This window comes from Paramormyrops kingsleyae, unplaced genomic scaffold (genome assembly GCF_048594095.1).
Source record: "Paramormyrops kingsleyae isolate MSU_618 unplaced genomic scaffold, PKINGS_0.4 ups141, whole genome shotgun sequence".
Taxonomy (NCBI): domain Eukaryota; kingdom Metazoa; phylum Chordata; class Actinopteri; order Osteoglossiformes; family Mormyridae; genus Paramormyrops; species Paramormyrops kingsleyae.
Window position 1 is genome coordinate 50,695 of NW_027326079.1, and position 21,976 is coordinate 72,670.

General features: G+C 39.8%; 1 protein-coding gene across 4 annotated transcripts; it reads left to right on the forward strand.

Annotated features, from left to right (window-relative positions):
• Positions 1 to 161: 161 nt before the first annotated feature.
• LOC111851090 (NEDD4 family-interacting protein 2-like) lies at positions 162 to 20,814 on the forward strand. Of its 4 annotated transcripts, XM_072708575.1 has the most exons (10): positions 2,745 to 3,109; positions 4,058 to 4,157; positions 5,421 to 5,477; positions 10,927 to 11,083; positions 11,978 to 12,108; positions 12,961 to 13,048; positions 16,452 to 16,576; positions 16,749 to 16,815; positions 18,769 to 18,874; positions 19,423 to 20,814. In XM_072708575.1, exons 1-9 carry the CDS (start codon positions 2,952 to 2,954, stop codon positions 18,870 to 18,872), a joined length of 987 nt encoding a protein of 328 aa, XP_072564676.1. In that variant the 5' UTR covers positions 2,745 to 2,951; the 3' UTR covers positions 18,873 to 18,874; positions 19,423 to 20,814. The 4 variants fall into 4 exon arrangements, with proteins under 4 accessions (XP_072564678.1, XP_023681396.1, XP_072564676.1 ...); XM_072708577.1 differs by lacking the exons at positions 2,745 to 3,109; positions 4,058 to 4,157 and adding an exon at positions 162 to 471; XM_072708576.1 differs by lacking the exon at positions 5,421 to 5,477 and having other exon boundaries at positions 2,746 to 3,109.
• The last annotated feature ends 1,162 nt before the right edge of the window (positions 20,815 to 21,976 follow it).

A 21,976-nucleotide genomic window follows, 5' to 3' on the forward strand; every position in this document is an offset into this window, starting at 1 on the left:
ACCTCGCTCAGCAATAAAAATCTTACATACTTGGATGGAGGTTTTAAAGCTTCATCGAATATCACTGATTTTTGACAAATGCGCGCTATAACAAGGAATCCTGCGAGCTGTCCCAGCGGCTAATTACTACTGAGCCGAGCGAAGCCGAGTGAAGCCGAGGCGGGAGTCGTCGTCATAGGACGTCACGGAGCCTCCGGTTGTTTTTTTTTTCTCTGTATTTTATGATTTTTTTTTTATCTCACAGCTCTCTGGGTCTGAGTGCCTTATACGATGTTCTTTGGTCTAGAAAGTCGCGTAGGCACCATTTACGCAATTTAAACAAACCATCTAATCCGAACGGCGTGGGCGCCAACCGCAGCGGGAGAAGTGGTTTAGCTGAGTAGCAGCGTTTCATCTCGATTTCCGCTAGCCGTCTTCGCTAGCTTAGCCGACGCGATGGACCATCACCAGGCGGCAAGCCGATACCGAGTGGTGAGGAAACAAATCGATCCCCCGAAACAACGAGTAAACCAGACAATATACATTAAATGTAACTCAAGGTGTGGTATATGATATAAGCGTACGAGAAATATAATAACTACCTGAACATCGTTATTATCCACACTTCCGCGTTTTTAGCTTGTAAGATAGCTAGCCGTGTGGGCGTACGTGCCAACTTGACATCGCTACCCATCGGCCCTCCATTTCCATGAAACGTAACCCTTTAATTAAACCTATTATATATGCAGGTATGAGACGTTTACTGTTTCTTCTCGGTGGTTGTTTAGACGTGGGCATAAATGCGGTGCACAAGCACGGCTTTATTGCGGTGTGACCGGCCGTAGTGCATGGGAAAGGGCGCTTATGTGTTAAGTCAGTGTAGGCAATTTGAGGTGTTGTATATACCATTCATCGATGAGCGTCTATGGTACCTTTGATCCTGTCTTATCAGTGTTTAATACAGGCTTTTATGGAGCATTTTGCTCTCTGCGTGATGGTAGATTGACACATGATGAGAAAACCAACCAGCGGAAAATCAAAAACATGTGATTGCATTTTGAACACGTTGATCTAGTTTCTTGCAATCCAAAGATATGTAGTTGGGCAAACTGGCAGTTATTGATTACCTACAGTGTGTAATGTGAAGTGTGATTGTGAGTTTGTATGTGCTCTTGATGGACTGGCATTCCATCTAAGGATGGAATAGAAAATATGTATAATAATAACATAATCATCACAAACAGCTGAAAGTATTTTAGCTAAAATGCATCTTTAAGTGCAGTTAAACTTTCTTTTATAATGAACTGATGTGAATGCAAGTTTTTGTGTATGTAATAGGCAAAATGGCAATATTATCAGTAATCTGCAGTCTCTGGTGTTTGTCTGATAGTGATTCTTTGGCAATTATCACCAGCAAAACAAGATATCAGGGATGTATGTATGGAAGTATGATTAGGTTTTCAGTTCAGCCTTCTACCCTCCCACACACACGCATGCAAACACACACACACCTTCTTCTTTGTATGCGACATATCATAATAGCTTTTGTATATCCATCTAGCAACTGCATATCTAATTCAAGATCCTATTGGTGGCCTGGAGCCTATCTCATACAGGGCATTTGTAAGTCATGTGCATTGTTATACTACCCAAAAATAAAAATATCAGTAACTACAGAAATCCAGTGGAATCATTTGGTAATTGTAAAAGAATACTTAATGCTCTCTAGAACAATATTTAAATGGCTGGATTAAGTAGTTTAGAACACCTGCATACATTAGTGTCATTGAATCTTTAAATCAGAACTAGATAAGATTTTAACAACTCTGAGCTATTAGTTAAGTTCTCCCCAAACGAGCTTGATGGGCCAAATGGCGTCCTCTCGTTTGTAAATTTATGTTCTTATATTCTTATGGATTTAAATGGAGTTATCCATGAGTGGAACATACATAATACCCTTTGTTATACATCCTCAGAGAAAACACTTTTTAACAAAACTGTTACATTCTGTTGGTGTTGCTAGCTCTATTGTAAGAAAAACTTGTTCCCCAAGCCACCAGATTATCTGACAGTGGCAGCTGGTGTAATCATCTGACTCTATCTCTACCCCATCTGGAGATCATCTTACAATGGTATGATTCTTTCCCGCAAGAACCATGCTGTTTACAAAACTGGAGACCAGTACCATCCTAGTTTGTTTGCATTTCTACTGCTTTAGGAGTAGATTTGGAAAGTAAATGTATTAATTGATTCCCAGGTAATTGGAGTGATGATGGGCTGGGTGTCGTAGCTGCAGATAAGCTGTTGTTCTAAATTCACCACAGATTTTGCATAAAATGCTTCAAAGTGTATTTTAAGCCTTGCTTCTAAATATTTTATTTGCTGTGAAATTTTGCAGTGACATTTACGCAGTGAAATGAATGCTGCCAGAATATTGGCAGATGCTTTTTAAAGTGGTGAATGGCAGTATGCCTGTTTTGAAGGACAACATCAAGAACACATCAAATGTGGATGTAATGTTGACCAAAACTCTGCTTATGTTATCATTAAAGTAGATCAATGTGGGCTTTCCAACATTAATCAAAGTTTAGCGGTGCCAGAGTCGTGCAGTTTATGGCATAGGAATTTGCTGAATGATCCTTTATAAACACATGTTCTTAATGGGCCGTCTGAGAGCTGTAAATGTAAAAAAAAAATGTTAATCATCAAAAGAAATGACTGAAGCAAGAGAGCATCTTAGGAACTTAGGTGTTTTAGTCTTTTTTTTTCCCCCCCTTTTCCTTGCCTCTCAAAAGGGATACATACTCGCATGAAAAGAATACAGCTGGCTAATCTATAAATGCTTCTTAACTTTGATAACGTGTAGGTACTTTGTCTATTCCATTTATAATTAACAGTGCACATACTATGTACTAGAGGTCGACCGATATATCGGCCGGCCGATATATCAGGCCGATATTTAGCATTTTTTAATGTATCGGCATCGGCCGATATCCGAGTGCACTACGCCGATTTCTAGACAGGCACGTCTGCGGGCAGCCCAGTGTTATTGTTGCTGTGGAACACGTGACCCATGCTGCCTTGTGCAGGACCACAGCCAGAAGTTTTGGAAGAGTCCTGGGATAAAACGGTAAGGCTTAAATTCTGATCTTTCAATGACCTGTTTATTTAAGTAGTTTGCTATGAAATGTTGCTTTAAAAGAACGCAAATTACGCTATTGGGAACTGGGGTAATGATAATGAGCCTTCAACCAACTGTAGCTTACAGGTAACATTAAGGATCATTGATTCTAATAGAGTTCGTTTTGTGCGCTTATTGGTGGGCTCACAGACGTTTAATCGTTAAAATTCATTTTAATTGTTAACATTTTAATTATTACCATATCAGCGCGATGTTATCAGTTATGTTTTTTTTCTTGTGTCGGAGAGTTTCACTCTGTGAGTGTGTGGGGCGGAGCAGGCAGCTCTCAAATACTGCAGCGTGTGTGAGAGTTGCGTTACTCTGCCCTGATCACAGACAGCGCCGTCCTCGGAGACACAGAGCTGCTAAGAACAATGCATGGCGGAGAAAAGTGTTTGTTCGAAAGCGTGGTTACCATTTACTTGAGCTGATACTGACAATGGTCCTTCTGTGCAACTTTTTTTCATTTGAGACCGGAGATTCAAACAATTTGTCAGACGTTTAGATAAAAAGTGCATGACTTTGCGCAGTTAGTTTCCTCATTAAACATGTCTATCCTTTATACGGGCTTATACGTAGACAACGTCACAATCACTAGGGGCTTATGTTGTCCTTGCATACAAGGCTGTGCAATACGACAGTTATTTTATTTTATTTTCCGGGATCACTAGATTCTAATTGTGAATTTGGCTTTAAGCTATCTGTCTGCTAACAACAGAAACAACATGTTAGTGTACACTACTCATCATACCATGATGCACTTAGTGTTTTTTTTTCTTCAAAATGTATTAGAGTGTAATTGTTTTAATGTGCATGGAATACTGGAATTGTAGAATGAATTGAAGATGAAGGTACTATAATAAAAATTCTAACCTTGCATTTATTCTTCTGTTTTAGTAATTGCTGTCTGATGGCTGAACAAGAATCTAATCCTGTATGGCAGCATTTCACAAAGCCAACACCAGGAAAAGCCAGGTGCAATATCTGCAGCAGACTGGTGAGCTTGGGAGCTGAAGAATGAGTTTGCTGCTAAAGAGATTCTGATGCTGCTATCTTTATTGTTTATAAGTTGTATTGTGTTTTTGTTATTTAAGTTTATATTTAAATTTACACAAGTCAGTATTCAATAAATGCTAAGTTGAGAAATTTTGTGTATTGTTTGTTATTATTAATGTGATATTTTATCATGCAAATAGAGGGGAAAACGTCCAATTTTCGGCCAAAAAATATCGGCAGCATATATCGGCCATCGGCTGACCCTGACTCCTAAATATCGTCATCGGCATCGGCTATTGAAAAACCCATATCGGTCGACCTCTAGTATGTACAGTACATGTATATGCAATATTAAATAAAAACAAAAACCCAGTGTAACATCAAGTGAGCTACCTGCCTAAGTATTCTGGGTTGGCATTCTCTCTAAGCTTTGACAACCTTGAAGTGATTTGCTCTCTCTAATTTATATAAATGGGACATACTTGTATAGGCAGTATTAAATGTAAAAATAACACAATGCAAAATTAAGTTGGTACCCTAATGAGATGCCTATTTCTTCATGGTGAGGTTCATTGTAAAAAGATAAGCATGTCAACACTCTCTGAAGCAAGGCGACTGCTACCAAATCTTATGAAGAAAAATATTTTTAGTTGAGAGGAACATATACACTCACCGAAAGGATTATTAGGAACACCATACTAATACGGTGTTAGACCCCCTTTCGCCTTCAGAACTGCCTTAATTCTACGTGGCATTGATTCAACAAGGTGCTGAAAGCATTCTTTAGAAATGTTGGCCCATATTGATAGGATAACATCTTGCAGTTGATGGAGATTTGTGGGACGCACATCCAGGGCACGAAGCTCCCGTTCCACCACATCCCAAAGATGCTCTATTGGGTTGAGATCTGGTGACTGTGGGGGCCATTTTAGTACAGTGAACTCATTGTCATGTTCAAGAAACCAATTTGAAATGATTCGAGCTTTGTGACATGGTGCATTATCCTGCTGGAAGTAGCCATCAGAGGATGGGTACATGGTGGTCATAAAGGGATGGACATGGTCAGAAACAATGCTCAGGTAGGCCGTGGCATTTAAACGATGCCCAATTGGCACTAAGGGGCCTAAAGTATGCCAAGAAAACATCCCCCACACCATTACACCACCACCACCACCAGCCGGCACAGTGGTAACAAGGCATGATGGATCCATGTTCTCATTCTGTTACGCCAAATTCTGACTCTACCATTTGAATGTCTCAACAGAAATCGAGACTCATCAGACCAGGCAACATTTTTCCAGTCTTCAACTGTCCAATTTTGGTGAGCTTGTGCAAATTGTAGCCTCTTTTTCCTATTTGAAGTGGAGATGAGTGGTACCCGGTGGGGTCTTCTGCTGTTGTAGCCCATCCGCCTCAAGGTTGTGCGTGTTGTGGCTTCACAAATGCTTTGCTGCATACCTCGGTTGTAACGAGTGGTTATTTCAGTCAAAGTTGCTCTTCTATCAGCTTGAATCAGTCGGCCCATTCTCCTCTGACCTCTAGCATCAACAAGGCATTTTCGCCCACAGGACTGCCACATACTGGATGTTTTTCCCTTTGCACACCATTCTTTGTAAACCCTAGAAATGGTTGTGCGTGAAGATCCCAGTAACTGAGCAGATTGTGAAATACTCAGACCGGCCCGTCTGGCACCAACAACCATGCCACGCTCAAAATTGCTTAAATCACCTTTCTTTCCCATTCTGACATTCAGTTTGGAGTTCAGGAGATTGTCTTGACCAGGACCACACCCCTAAATGCATTGAAGCAACTGCCATGTGATTGGTTGATTAGATAATTGCATTAATGAGAAATTGAACAGGTGTTCCTAATAATCCTTTAGGTGAGTGTATGAAGTTAAGCATAGCACTTTTAAAAAGTAACCACAAGCAATAACAGCACAGTAAGAGTAGATAGATAATCAATATTACAAACTCCACACCCAAGAGAGCGCAGAATGTTTTTGATGCAGCAGACCCACATAAAGCGGGCAAAAAAAGTATTGTGGCGAGTGGTCAAGTCATTTTAATAAAGAAGATGACAACTCTTAAAATTAAATATTCTTTACTCTCTCTTCTCTAAAATACTCTCTTTAAACCACTATTGGTTTAATTAATACTAGCAGCAGCACAGACAAGCAAACCAATAGTTTACATGACACTGACAGTTACACCAGTGGTTCCCAAACTTTCTCTGCAGGGCCCTCCTTTGCTAGATAGGAACATTATTGAGCCCTCCCCCCCCCCCCATTCAAACTACACAGGTTCAAGATTCAAACTTTATTTGAAATACAACTCCCTTTTCTAATTGAGCGAAACAAATGCAATTACAAAATACAAATGGTGCAATTTCACCACTGTGGGAGAAAAAAGAGCAATCAATTAAAAATAAAAGTCCAGCATAAGTTTGAAATTATGCAAATGCAGATTTAACATTCCTTTTAATATTCATTGGCGTACACATTAAAGTTTGTCTTATGTTTACCGCATTTTGTTTTTAATGATAACCGCAGGTTTCAGCCTATACTATAGCACGAAACAACACTAAATCATACCCGTTCATTGATAGTCTCCCTGCACTTCATGTAGAAAATTTCAAACCTCGTTTTTCATGATATGATTTTTTGACCGGCGCTGTAAAACGTCGTCACACGTTACCATGTCACATGGTACAACAACCTTACAAGAGCAAGACGACTTAAGACAGATCGTACAGCACCTCTCAGTCGGCTGAACAAACTGGAACAGCCTCCGTGACGACACAACTTTGCCCTTATTGGCTGAAAAACGTGTCGTTTGTATCCCAGGAAGTTCCGATGTGTTATCTGCTATTCCTCCCGAATATCACGTAAAGCAGTGAGAACTGGTTTTCAGTTAATTTACCTGGTAAAATAAAGTTTAAATAAATTACATAAATGCTCTAATAGTACACGTAAGTTAGTGGTTCATTTATTGTTAGTTACTGTAATGTTGGGCTGCTTTATTTGTTTAATCATCCAGTCTGTGAAGGGATTATTTTAGGGTGGCACATGCCCCTGAGGCTATCCCATTGGTGCGCTCCTCCGCAATACCTCTGCGCCCCCCAGTTTGGGAACCACCGAGTTACACGCTAATGAAACACACACATTCCACAGTAAACATTACACAGTAATGACATTTACAATTAACTATAATTCAGGAATACACATATAAATTTGCACCATTTAAAGATTAGCACGGTACAAAGCATGCTGGGTGCTGACCAATCCCAAGGCATCACATTATGTCAGCCAGTTGTCAATAGTGGGTGGGATCAACCGAGGTGAAATCAGTTTTAGGTTGGATATTCGACGGATATTCAGATCCACACTCTCCAGACTTAGCGGCGGGGCATCACGCACGCTAGCTGGCATAAGACGGTCGAAAGACGGCCAGATCAATTCACAGCCCGCTGACTTAGGGACCGTCAACGAATTACTGTCAGAATAATAAAATACTGATTGCTTACAATAACATCAATGCAATGGGACCCAGTAACTCCAAAATGAGTGCATATTCTGCAACTACCTGACATGCACAGGACACAGTGAACTTTACTCGTTTTTAACACTTTATCATTCTAAAAGGGAAAAGTGGGTAAATAGATTTCTTTCAATAGCTTCTAGGCCGTAGGAGCCTGCGACCCAAAACCCAGTACCAATTGTAGTACTACCGAAGGCCTATAGGACACAGCAACTTTCATTCAAGTTTAACCCTTTGTTTAATTGATATGATTTTTTTTCTCTAAAATTAGGCCTTTTCTTTTAATAGCTTCTAGGCCGTTGGAGCCTGTGACCCAAAACTTAGTACCAATTGTAGTACTACCTCAGGCCTATAGGACACAGCAACTTTCATTTGATTTTAACCCTTTGTTTAATTGATATGATTTTTTTTCCTCTAATATTAGTCCTTTTCTTTCAATAGCTCCTAGGCCGTTGGAGCCTGTGACCCAAAACCTAGTACCAATTGTAGTACTACCTTTGGCCTATTGGACACAGCAACTCTCATTCAAGTTTAACCCTTTGTGTACTTGACATGATTTTTTTTCTCAAAAATTAGGCCTTTTCTGTCAATAGCTTCTAGCCCGTAGGAGCCTGTGACGCAAAACCTAGTACCAATTGTAGTACTTCATGAGTCCTATGGGACACAGTAACTTTTGTATCACTTCAAGCGCTCTATATGTATTTTTATTGTGAAATTGTCACCCCAATCATGTTCAATGTTAATAAAACCCAGTATATAGCACCTCTAAGAAATTTTCAGAAATTTACTGTCACATCCCAAACGGAGGAGGAAAAACACCGTTTTAAAAAATACCCATGTACTTGTGGACAAGGCATTAATCTCAGCGGAAATCATTCTATGGGCCAGTGTTTTTGAATCTCATCAAATCTTTCATGAGCTTATAAATAATGACACATGAAAGCTAGGTACCAGTTGCTGGTAGCACTTGTGCTGCAGATACATACAGTGTCAAATACATGGCACTCCTGAAACTGAATCCCATGTTGCTTAAAAAGTTTAAACATGTTGCTGGTGTTTCCACCCTTGAAATAATCGACATTACAACTAATGCTGTTATCGTCTTTCTTTGTGAAATATAGCCATGTTTTGGACCACTTCTTCCTCTCTGCTAAGGCAACACAAGACACACGTGTGTGATGATAATTTGCAATCAATGCACACCTGCTGGCATCAGTAAAGGAATTGATAGAGACGTATGATGCTGATGCTTTGGAAAATTTGAAACCAGTCCTCTAGTGGCACCGGTTCTCGATTTCCATCCCTAATTTTTTTTTCCCATTTTTTCCTTCTTTCCTAGTTCAGTCTGTGTGTGTTTTTTTTTTTTTTTTTTGCTGAGTTGGTCTTATATTACTTGCACTCAGGACTATGTACATATAGGTGCGCTAAAGATAAAATGTTTACAACCGTGGCATTAAAGCAAAACTGTGGTGTTAACGTGTTGCAAAAATTAAGTGGTCCATAGCTTATTCTATTAAAAAAACACAATTCTGAAGAAGGAGCAGGCTGGAGAGGGAGAGCCAAAGAGCAATCTCGAGACAGACAAGTGGTAATGAGAGTCATTAGAGTTAATGTTCAGATTAAAATATTTTCCAAGAAGAGTAATTTACCCCTTTCACATTCACACATTCGACATTTGTGGTTTTGGTCATTTGCAAGTTAGCTGTGAACAACTGAACGAAAAGATTTTTGGAGCTTCTCGAAAGATTGCAGAAACTCAGACGACGTGTAGGCCAAAAACAATACTGAACATAATTTGGGTCCCATAATGGGTGATATAATGTATACATTGTATTAATACATATTATTTGTTTGTGTAAGTATGTACTGAAGGTCTTGGCTTGGGTACGCCATGTGTCTTTGTCTCGGTAACCTGCCTCATTCATGTAGCTGTCTGAGTGACTGTGGAATCTCTCGTTTCTCTCAAAACTTTTAAACTTTTCATTACAGTTAATTTTACATTTTTAATATAATGAAACATTTTTAATTTAATAATGAGTCCAAACCAGAGTGCTTCCCGTACATTCAATAGTAATTTTGTACATACAGGGGCATAATTTAGATGGTTTGTATATTACATATAAATGTTTTGATAGAATATGACAAAGTAATTTGATGTGCAATGTGTACACCACTGTCTGTTTAGAAATTTGTAATAAATAAACTCATCATTCAGGCTAGCAGACTGTTATGGGTAGTGGTTAGGGGTGCCCCCCATAACCCTCACTAATGTAATGGGGGTATATTAAGTCTTAAGTCACTATCAGTCTTTCATCAACAGAAAAAACAGGGTATGCAAATAAGGACAACTATTTATCAGCATGCAAGGTCATAGATTAACAGGGTTTCCGCGGGTCTTAAAAAAGTCTTAAAAAGTCTTAAATCACTTTTCCGTGAATTAAGGCCTTGAAAAGGTCTTAAATCAGACCAGCAAGTCTTAAATTCATATGATCATGGCATTAATTTTTGTGAGGGATTGTTTCCTCGTGTGTTTTGATTTTAAAGAGAAGCGAAAGCGTAATTTCTGTGCTACATGGCTTAGATCGCTCAATATTCATTGAACGGTAGATGGCGTTATGTGCTGCTTCATCTGTCAGTAACCCGAAGAAGAACTTGACAAGCATGCGCAGATGAACCCTTTCTTCTAAAGCGCGCTATTTAGACATGTAGTGCGATTGGAAGGCCGAAGAATACGTATATTCTTATGATTCTTATGATTATAATATAATATCATAATTCTTATGATTATAATATATTCGTATGAATTTCCCTACGATATTTTTTTTTTTCCTTAAATTTTCTTTATTTGGTCTTAAAAAGGTCTTAAAAAAGTCTTAAATTTACTCTTAGAAAACCTGCAGAAACCCTGATTAATACAATACTTCACCAAAAAGAAGGAGGTGTTCAAATCATGTGCTAGTGTGACCAACTGAGAAAGCTGGTAGCCGCAGTGCTACTACTGGAGCCCTGGTCTGGAAGGTTTCAAGTCCTGGGCTTGCAGAGTAATCATACCACCTGAGAAAAGCCCTTAACCGCAGTTGTTCCAGGGATTGACCCCAAACATGTCACTTAGGACAAAAGATTCTGCTAAAAAAATTAACGTAATGTAAATGAGTTGTCTCAGTACCCCTATACTGGATGCAGGCTTGTCTCATTAATATATATGTAAAAAATCTTCTCCTATGTGTCTAGTTGCATAATGAGGATGACCCCTCTGAAGCTTCCTCCAGAGCTGAGGCTTCCACATCCAGTCATGAGCCCCCTCTGGCAGAACCCACTTTGTCAGTTGATGTGGAGGCCCCGCCCCCTCCATATGCCAGCATTGCGACTGGAGCAACGGCAGCACCAGGTAAAATAATCTTAGGGTGGTCTATTGAAATTGATATATGAACTTTGTTCTCAAAGTTTATCGCTACCTCTTAGTAAACTACACTGTCTGCTCTAAAGCATTTTGTTGGGGTAACTATGCATAGCCATGTAACTGCCTGTCCAGTTTGCTTCAGATATGACAATGTGTCTTTTGCGGAGTCTTTGCTAGTCAGAAAAATGCTGGTTTGCGCAGAGCAGTGCTATTTCACTCTGTACCTTGCCACACTGGGCCATTTCCTTAGAATGACTTGTCCTATAAAGCAAGGTAGGTTGTTATATTTAGAAAGCTGTACCATGGCAAATCCAGAAGATGGTTGGGTGGATGATCCACACATCATTATTTTCACTGCGAAGTACAGCCTTCTGGTATGCAGTGTGAGGAGGTGCAATGATCTCCTTACAAGTAAACATGAAAGATAATCACAACTATAATCCCTCAAACACAATCAAGGTGCTTTGTATTTTCAACTTCAGTACAAGCTTTGCCCTGGTGCTTGTTTGTTCATTCATTATTTATGTTTTTTAATCGACATATCAGGTCACAGTGGCTTCAGAGGGCACTGACTGGGGAGAGAAACACTTTCTCTGGGTTAAGTTTCGTTTCATGTAACAGCAATGCAGTGTATTTTTCTTGAACTACCTAGAAGTCGCAGAGAAACCGGACTAAACCCATTAGTCCTCTCTGTTTCCTCCAATACAATGTCCTCTAACATAAGGCTTCTGATTCTGGAAAAAACGTCCTTTCTTAGTACTTGCCCTCTGACAAAGGGCATATGGCTTGCAAATGCGTGAACCCTGTTGTGTTTGTGCCTACCATTTAATAATTGACCAGCACACTGACGATAAGGCCTTTCTATTCTCCAATGTCCCACAGAGGTTGGCTTTCAGGGGGACTTCCCGGTCCCTCCCCCATACAGTGTGGCGACCTCCCTCCCCACCTACGATGAGGCAGAGAAGGCCAAAGCGGCCGCCATGGCAGCAGCAGCCGTGGAGGTGGCACAGCGGGTAAACTTTTAGTGCTGGCTTGACCTAGCTACATGGGATCGGAGTGGAAGGGGAAAGCAGTGTAAACAGGGCATAACAGAGCCTCTTTCCCCACACAAGATTTTTGTTTGCACCAAGAGTGCTAAAATAAGTCGCCTTTATTAAAGTAAATAATAAAAAGGTCATTTGGGGCAGTTCAAGGGCAACTACCCTTGGTGGTTCTGTCTGCTTTCACTCTGCTTGGCTGTCTCAAGTACAGATTAAGGAAGTCCTTTATGGACAGATGCGGGCAGCAGCATTCACATCAGGCACTTGTCTGTACCTGATTCTATTGAGCACCTCTTTGATGTGATCTTTGAATGGTGTTACCCCTTGTTTGAGCGGTCTCTTGTTCTGTGAAGTGCATTAATATGGATATGCTGGATGTGTACTAGGCAAAGAGGATTATTTCTTGTTCCAAGTATTGCTTTTCAATGAATTAATTGATATTCGGAGGAAAACATAATAGTGTTATTGTACCAGCAAAACAATATGACATCCTGAAAAAAGGTTGCCAGTGATCAACGCTTGCTGCCATTCTAAATATTTAAAGGTTCAGTCAAGCACTAATGAAATCTCACCAGCCCGTAGATATGAGTAATCGATTGTTGAAGTACTTCAGTGTTGTTTTCATAATACATTTGGCAGGTAAGTGGATGTTAATAATGTTGCACAACATTTATGTTCTTCCAGGGTCTTGCATATATCTATATCTAATTCTTGAAGTATTAAAAAATTCAAAACACACACACGCACAGCCTCAATTTAGTGACTATGCTCCTTAATTTTGCTTCCCGTCTGTCCCTTGGGAGTAATGCATTTCTCTTTCTGAAGGAGGAGGAATTTTCACCCCGGGAGGATTTCAGTGATGCCGACCAGCTGAGAGTTGGCAACGATGGGATTTTCATGTTGGCCTTTTTCAGTACGTAACTTAACTGGATTTGCTTTTTAACAAAATGTTTATGATGTACAAGACAATGAATGTTCACAAAGGTGTAATATACACCTGGTTGTGAAATTTCTGTAGTGACTTTCCAGAGATTGTCAGTAAGAACAGGCTGAAAATTTAATATTCATGTGTCCTGTATCAGTCGATGAAATAATATACATTGCAGCCTGTAATTAAATATAGTGTTGGAGTTAGGATTGAAACGTTTAATTAAATTGAAACATTGTAACTAAACATACAACCACCAGGGGGCATCTTCCGCTAAGCTGCCATTATGAATATACCCTGCTCAAAAAAAATTAAAGGAACACTTCTTAATCAGAGTAAAGCATCAAGTCAGTTAAACTTCTGGGATATTGATCTGGTCAGTTAAGTAGCAGAGGGGGGATGTTAATCAGTTTCAGCTACTTTGGTGTTAATGAAATTAACAATAGGTGCACTAGATGGTCAACAATAAGTCAACCCCCAAAACATGAATGGTTAACAGGTGGAGGCCACTGAGTTTTTTCCCTCCTCATCTTTTCTGACTCTTTTGTCACTAATTTTACATTTGGATGGCGCATCAATATGTGATGGCGCATCACAGACTCAATGGCATGGGTGAAATTCCAAGAGACAGGCAGTTACTCTAGCAGAGCTGGACAGGGCCATAGAAGGTCCTTACCCCATCTGCAGGACCGATATCTGCTCCTTTGTGCAAGGAGGAACAAGATGAGCACTGTCAGAGCCCTACAAAATGACCTCCAGCAGGCCACTGGTGGGAATGTCTCTGACCCAACAATCAGAAACAGACTTCAATAAGGGTGGCCTGAGGGCCCGATGTCCTCTAGTGGGCCCTGTGCTCACTGCCCAGCACCGGGGAGCTCAATTGGCATTTGCCATAGAATACCATAATTGGCAGGTCCACTATTGATGCCCTGTACTTTTCACAGATGAGATCAGGTTCACTTTGAGCACATGTGAAAGTTGTGAAAGGGTCTGGAGATGCTGTGGAGAACGTTATGTTGCCTGCAACATTGTTCAACGTGACCAGTTTGGTGATGGGTCAGTGATGGTCTGGGGAGGCATATCCATGGAGGGACGCACAGACCCTCTACAGGTTAGACAACGGCACCTAGATTGCCATTAGGTATTGGGCTGTAATCCTTGGACCCATTGTCAGAACCTACACTGGTGCAGTGGTTCCTGGGTTTCTCCTTGTGCACGACAATGCCAGGCCTCTTGTGGCGAGAGTATGCAGGCAGTTCCTGGAGAATGAAGGAATTGATACCACTGACTGGCGCCCACACTCGCCTGACCTGAATCCAATAGAACACTTGAACATTATGTTTTGGTCCATCCGATGCCAACAGGTTGCACCTCAGACTGTGCAGGAGCTCAGTGATGCCCTGGTCCAGACCTGGGAGGAGATCCCCCCCAGGACACCATCCGTCGTCTCATTTGGAGCATGCCCTGACATTGTCAGGCATGCATACAGCATGTGGGGGGCCATACAAATTACTGAGTACAATTTTGAGTTGCTGCAATGAAATTTGGGCAAATGGACTAGCCTGCTGCATTTTTCACTTTGATTTCAGGGTGTCTTTGAATTCAGCCCTCTGTAGGTCGATAATTTTCATTTCCATCAAAAAATGTGGCATCCTTTCATTCCTAACACATTACTCAGTCCATATCAGTATGCACTGTGTGCAGAATTATTAGACAAGCACTATTCCTGGAGATCATTTTTAGCAAAAGGTGGCCATAAGAATGAATTTTGAAGCTTTTTTGTGCACGAAGTAAATTTAGAGAGAAAATGTTACATTTGACTTTCACAAACAAAAATAAAAGAAAAACGCTTGATTATCAGTATGCAGAATTATTAGGCAATCAGAAATTAAATGGATTTTCTCTCTTCACCATCAAAAGAAATAATAAGAAACAATTTTTGTTATTCAGTGTATATATAAGGAATAACAAGCTATCAGCCGTTCAATACAGTCAACCCAGTTTAATGGCCAGTATAGCCAACTTTCTTGACCATCATGAGCCTGTTTCCCACTGAACCAATCAGGTTTTTGATTTGATCCTGTCCTATATTAGCTGAGCTAGCTAGGACCACCACCGAGAAGTTGCTCTGAGAAGGGTACTGCTTGCTACTTTGGTAAATCTCACACTTTGGTAAGGCCCAGTAGTTCTCAATGGGGTTGAGTAAGGCAATGAAGGGGGGCAGACCATAATTCAATCACGTTCTAAGCCTTTGTAGACCAATCTATGAAATACTTTGATGCATTAGGAGGGGCATTGTCTTGCAGGAATATCATAAACTTTTAGAAAGCTGCTGACTTCTTGTGCTTGAAGAAGGTATCTTCTAGAAATTTGCGGTAGACCTTGTGGTTATTTTTTACACAATCTGCAAGTCAGAAAGGTATGACAAGTTCATCACTGACAATTGCAGTCCGTTCTCTCCTCCACCACCTTGTTGATGCTTAAAGAGGATCTCCATCCACTGGCCCATCCATCTGCTCCATCAAGAGTCACTTTCATCTCATCTGTCCCCAAAACCTTTGTACCATCAGTCTTGAGATTTGTCCATGCCCATTCTTAATGTTATACCTTACATTCCTTATTGAGTGGAGGCCATGCTTCAGCGTTTATGACCTTAGGAATGTCACGTAGCACACTGCACCTAGAACGTCTGGAGATTCTGTTCAGATTGCAGTTTTGAAAAATTATGGCATTTGATGCTTAAGAGTTTCTGGAAGTCTCCCCTTTAATTTGACACAGAACTTTGGCAGTTTATGTGTGTTATCTTCTCTCTACAAGCCTCTTCAGTCCTCTTTGGCTGTTGGCAACAAAACACTTGATTGTACAGTAATCACATGTCAAATGTCTGGCAATTTCGATCATTTTGCATCCCTCTTACTGGTATTTTACTATTTTGTTTTTTTTTCCTGCTCTCTGTAAGGTCCTCTTTGGCCAGTTCTAATAGTAATAATAATTTGCTTAATAATTCTGCACTGGAAAGTATCCATGCTTTCTGGTTTTTATCCAAACAGAAAGTATTCAGACCAAATACTGAACATTTTGCTGTTTTTAAACAGTTGATTCTTAATTAGATATTCATCTGGACTCAAAGTATTGGTCGGTTGAGAAGATACAAGTGAAATACACACTTTCCTAACAATTCTGCACGCAGTGTAGATATCCAGCATGTTTTTTCCCATTGAGATCTGATGTATTTTCAAAGTGTTCCTTTAATTTTTTTGAGCAGTGTACATGGGCCTTATTGTTTTGTCTTGTATTTTACTTGCTAACTTTTGTTAATAAATGCTAGATTGTTAATGTCAATGAATATCGGTTTCTCTCTATCTTTCTCTCTCTCTCTCTGAAACAGTGGCTTTTCTTTTCAACTGGATTGGGTTCTGCTTGTCATTCTGCCTGACCAACACTATAGCAGGCAGATACGGTGCCATCTGTGGGTTTGGCCTCTCTTTGATCAAGTGGATTCTCATTGTGAGGGTAGGTGTGGCAGGACAGCTGTGAGTAATTGTTACATGGACTTGTTTGTAACCCTGGAGCATAAAAAGATTGAATTTCAGTTTTTTCTGATGCCTTTAGATGGGATTCTGCAGTTCTTTATAAGGAATGGTATGATAATTGAATGTGAGGCGGTGCTCTTGTTTCATTTCAGTTTTCAGACTATTTTACTGGATACTTCAATGGGCAGTACTGGCTCTGGTGGATTTTCCTTGTTCTAGGTGAGTAGATATGTCATCTGGTTGCCTTTAAAGAAGGTGGGATCACTGCATGGTTTATGAATAGTATTGCTCTCAGCTGCATTGATACAAAAGTGCACTTATCACAATGATCCTTTGAAATGTATGTAGTGGTTATATCTATATGTAGATAGTAAGATAGTTTGATGTAATTTAGTAAGACTTATAGTAAGGATTTAAACTGTTTATCTGCATACGAGTACATTTAACCCATTTGTGACATTGTGACATAGCAGGGGGCAGCTAATTCAGCACTTGGGGATGGTACCTTGCTCAGGGTACCTCAGTGGTGCCTTGTGGTCGGGGATTCAAACCAGCCATCTTTCAATTACAAGTGCGCTTCCCTTACCATTAAGACACCACTGCCCTCTGTACAATTTGCTGTACAATATCCCATTCTGCAGTGACTTTTATATACATTAAGATGAAGCAAGAAATTCCAGCAATCCTGCATTGAATTCCAAGTGCTGCTTTAATTAACTACACACACGCATGTCTGATTTCAAATGCCACCTTGTACGTACAACATTAAAATAGGATCTCTGAAAGATGTTAGTGTAAGACTTCCTTGCTCCAACATCATGACAGAGCGTGAAACTGGTTGTTCTCTCATCAACTGGTCAGTGATTATCATCTTCATCCTCCAAAGCAAACAGCCAATCATAGGATTCAAAGTGATCAATCGACGAAGTGAAGAAATCAGCCACTGTTCCCACCTCCATAGTCTCAAAACTCAGCCCGTTGAGTGAGTGAGCGAGCGTTGTGTACACACAAGCCTGTAGAGATGGCCCAGCGTGCCCGAGCACAGAGATATGATTTGAGAGAGGTTTTCTGCTTGCGAGTACATACGTACGTGGGGTTAGGGTTTTGAAACTAATTTAACACCAAGCGAGTGTCATGCAGACACGAGTGCATAGGGAGGATGGGTTTTCTGTTCATGAGAGCATACGTGTTGTTTTTATGTGCGTGAGTTTTGAGAATAATTAAATACCATAGTTTTATCCATTTACCACCACAGTGGTTATAAACCTGCCACAGGGAATGTCCAATGTGTGACATTCTTGTCTGCTTTCACCAGCGGTCGCGTACAACAACGGTGAACTCAGGCTTTCGCCTCAATTGCACGAGTGCTTTTTATAGCTCAGCAATTTCATTGCAGGCTTGAAATTACTCATTATGTATGCTCAGAGACAGGGACCGTGCTAGTCATTTTTTTTTTTTAAGAATATGCTCTGTTTAACTATGCTTTGTCAAAAACATAGGAGATGTGACTTGTAAGTTGTATGTGCTGTGACTTATGTAGGCAGGATATTTGAAAACAAAGTTGACGCCTTTTTATAGCTACTTTTGGTGTTTTTTCCATACCTGAAATCTATGCTCACTTAACTTGTGCTGCATCTGAGGACCTATATTTCCCTCTTGCATCCCTCTTCGGTCATATGGCCTCACCACTTCACCTTTGGGCACCCGCTGGACACTTCTGTCCCCAGCTGATCACCTTCAAACTTTGCTGCATTCCACTGCACTCCCCTACCCCCAACATGGATTTCCCTTCAAACATGTTTCCCATATCAACCAACCGAGCACACACTGCATGGCCCTGAAGGGCAACCTATTGCTTTTCAGTCTGTTTGAACGCATTTTATTTTTTTTTTGTGTTTCTACCACTGGAACTGTGCCCCTAGTCAGTACATCTGTTATGGGATTTACGTAAAATTCATCTCCTGTTAAGCAGTTTGTACAGGGGACCTCTCTATCTGGCAGTAGGAGTGGTATGTACATCCTGGACATGAAGCTGACTGGGTCATGTTCACATCTGAAGGCTGCCGAATCAAAGATTAACCTTCAGATCCAAGTTGCTGTGATGTAAGTTATGTTAATTTTTAGTTTTTTTTTTAATAACACATTCATGTCCTTTACGTCTTCTTTTTCAAGGTCTGCTGCTTTTCTTCAGAGGGTTTGTGAACTATCTCAAAGTGCGTAACATGTCTGAAAGCATGGCAGCGTCCCACAGAACCCGTTTCCTATTTACCTATTAGAGGTAAGGAATCTGTTCAGTCCTGTATGTTATGAGCCATGGAGGTGTTCACCATAGAACCAAATGTGTATTTTTTTCTTAGTTTTTTTTAACAATAGTCTGTATGTTTTGAGAATGGCTTTCATTTTGAAGCCTTTCATATGATTATTTTATGATTAAGTTAAACTTTATGATTTTCATTTTTAAATTGGTAAAACCTAAATTGAGCAGAGGTGGTTTTTGACTGTGTGAACAGATGGTCTCTGGTTCAGATCCCGTGGCTTGCAAAGTGACGTCACATTTGGGCAAAGCCCTTAACCCAGTTTTCTCTAAAGATGCTGGCTGACCCTGATCTCTGTGCGTTGCTTTGAACAAAAATGTCTGCCAAATAAATGTAAATGCAATGTAAATAAATTGATACGACTAAGGGCACTCTTAAAAGTAAAAAATAGAGTAGAATTTTTAGATTTGTTCTTTTTTTTTTTCCTTTTCTTAGTACTTGGTATGAGATAAGTGTAACACCATGAGTGAAACAATAACTTCCTTATGTATTGCAATCTTTTTCTTTTAAGGTTGGGCTACCAGATGTCCCCTGCCCCATAAATGTCAAACCTCATGATAACAGAATTTAAAATATAAGCTGTATCCCAGGCTACAGGAACTAAGAAATGGCGCTGTGAACCAAAAACACAAACTACTAGAATACATAGAAAGGTCTTGTTAACGCTTCTTTTAAAAATCCCCACCGATCATATTTACTTTCTTCCCCATGAGGAAAAAACAAGTCTGCCTCATTTCAGAAAGCAGTAGTTGGCATGTTAGCAGCATCACGTGTATTTAAAATGTTTCTTCCATGCCCCCTCCCCCCGATATAAGACAAACAATGAAGCATTATGTAGTCATCAGAATGAGTTACACAACACAGTTTTGCCACTTTTATTTTTCAGTCAAGATTTTGGAATTTGCTGACTTTGCACTGTATATCTGATATTTAAAGAATATTCACCTTTATTAATCCTCGATCTGAGTTGTGTCAACTTAATTAGCCAATCCATATTACAAATACACTATTCAAGAACTTATTTTTTCCTTTTAACCTGATGTCTGACATTGTGGTGTGTAAATGTACAGCTTTGCCAATTGTTTATTAACTGGAATTTGTACTTAATCATGATATTTGCATTTCTGCCTTTCTTGCAAAAGGGAGTTTCATTTGAATTTCAGATTTTAATATGTAGCGTAATATGCACAATACAGAATATCTGACATTTGAACACTAGCTCCAAGGATGACTTTCTTCCCAACTTGTCCCTGGTGCTGTCCATCGCTTGAAAATATTGTGGCAGTTTGAGTCTGATCTGATCTTTACATCCCTCATTTTATTGTGGACAAAAACTGACCTGACACACACTGGGACATATGCAGAATGTAGGATGCATGCACACCAGGGGTGTCTCTAGAGCAGATGCTTTTGTCACTTCATGTTATGCTTCATTCTGTGCGAAGGCAGTAGATGGGGATCGGAGATTCCCTTCTGGAAGTGTCATCAAGCTTGGAAGTTGGAATTTTTTATTTGAAAACATTTATCCTTTGTTATAATTAGCTGTATTTTTTTTTCTGTTTTCTCCCAGATGGAATGTATTTTCCTAAACTGTGCCATGTCTTGGGAAGTTGATTTCATTATTATTATTATTATTATTATTATTATTATTATTATTATTATTATTATTATTGAGCCCTTCTCATGTCATTCCATAAGACACTGTTTAGCAATTTAAGGTCTTAGAATTAAACAGACCACAAATGCATGGTAAACTTGATTGAGCTGGCTGATATAGTATAACAATGCAATATTAGTGTTTAAAATATACTTTTTTAAAATTGGAAACACTTCTGATTATCCATATGTACGTTTAATGTAAATTGTACCAAGTCAGCAGAACACTAATAAATTTTAAAATGCATCTTGTAAATGATTCAATTTTTATTGACTGCTTTGTATTAATCCTTGGATACCTTCTGCATTGAGGTATTGAGCACCATAAATTGTAGAGTTTTTTTCCATCTTTTGTGAGTTTCTCAACATCTTCATAAATGGTAATCTACAGTATATATTACTTATGATAATGGTAATTGTCATAGAGGTGCTCTCTGCATATCTTATCCATGTCATATTCTAAATTAGCTGATTGTCTTAACATTTTTTTCTCATTGTGCAAACATTGTGGGACGTATGTATTTTACAGCTTATGGAAAATTATTTTACATGTTTATACAATGGCAATATCAGAAACTCTGCTAACCTCTCCCCCTTAACTGTGGCGTCATCTACTGCTACATTTTTGGAAGTACAGTGGTGCCTGTGGTTCACGAACGCTGTGGTCTACAAACAATTTGGTTCACGACCAAAAATTTCATGAAAAAAATGCATTGGTTTGCATGCAAAAATTGGTTGACGAACAGATTCCTTGACCAGGTTCCTCTTTTTATGTTAGAGTAGCACCAGCGGGGAGCATGTCCCATCATGCCCCGTGTGCAGTTGCAAATAGAAGGATCACAACAGCAGGGGTAGAATTACTTTGTTCGGGGGGCACAGCAATGTTTGCCTTTTATCCCCTCAAATATAGGAGGGCACTAAGGCATTTTCCCGTAGGTTCGGAGGGCACCAAGGCAATCAAGAATTACTGGCCAGGGCACTGAGGCAAAAAGGTATATAGCCGGACACATGAAATATTTAGCATTCTGACATTTTCAAGGGCAATAAATGCATTAGCACCCTGTGAAATAGTGTTAGACTAGCTATTGAAAAAAAGATGCCACTACGAACTGTCCCGCAACACTTCCGCGAGCCACTACGAACTGTCCCGTGACAGCAGCTGCAGGACAGTACAGTTTATGCTCTAACTCCTTCTCCGTTTTCACTTCAATTCAATGCACATCTGGTATCAATTATTTCAATCTTCTATGAATTATTACAGTCTATTATAAATTATTACAACGTCAAGTAATGACAGATAATTTCCATAACAATAGATGCGGTATGATTGGGAAAGACATGCATAACCAGCGAAATTACCTAAAAAATTTGGTTATTTTCAGGGTCTTAGAAGCAGCGGCCGTCATTTC

Excerpts from the sequence above, each read along its gene's own strand:
- LOC111851090 (XM_072708575.1), top strand. The coding sequence starts at position 2,952 with ATGTATCGGCATCGGCCGATATCCGAGTGCACTACGCCGATTTCTAGA. Across the intron at positions 11,084-11,977 it reads TGGAGCAACGGCAGCACCAG|AGGTTGGCTTTCAGGGGGAC; the intron begins GTAAAATAATCT and ends AATGTCCCACAG. Across the intron at positions 16,577-16,748 it reads AGTGGATTCTCATTGTGAGG|TTTTCAGACTATTTTACTGG; the intron begins GTAGGTGTGGCA and ends GTTTCATTTCAG.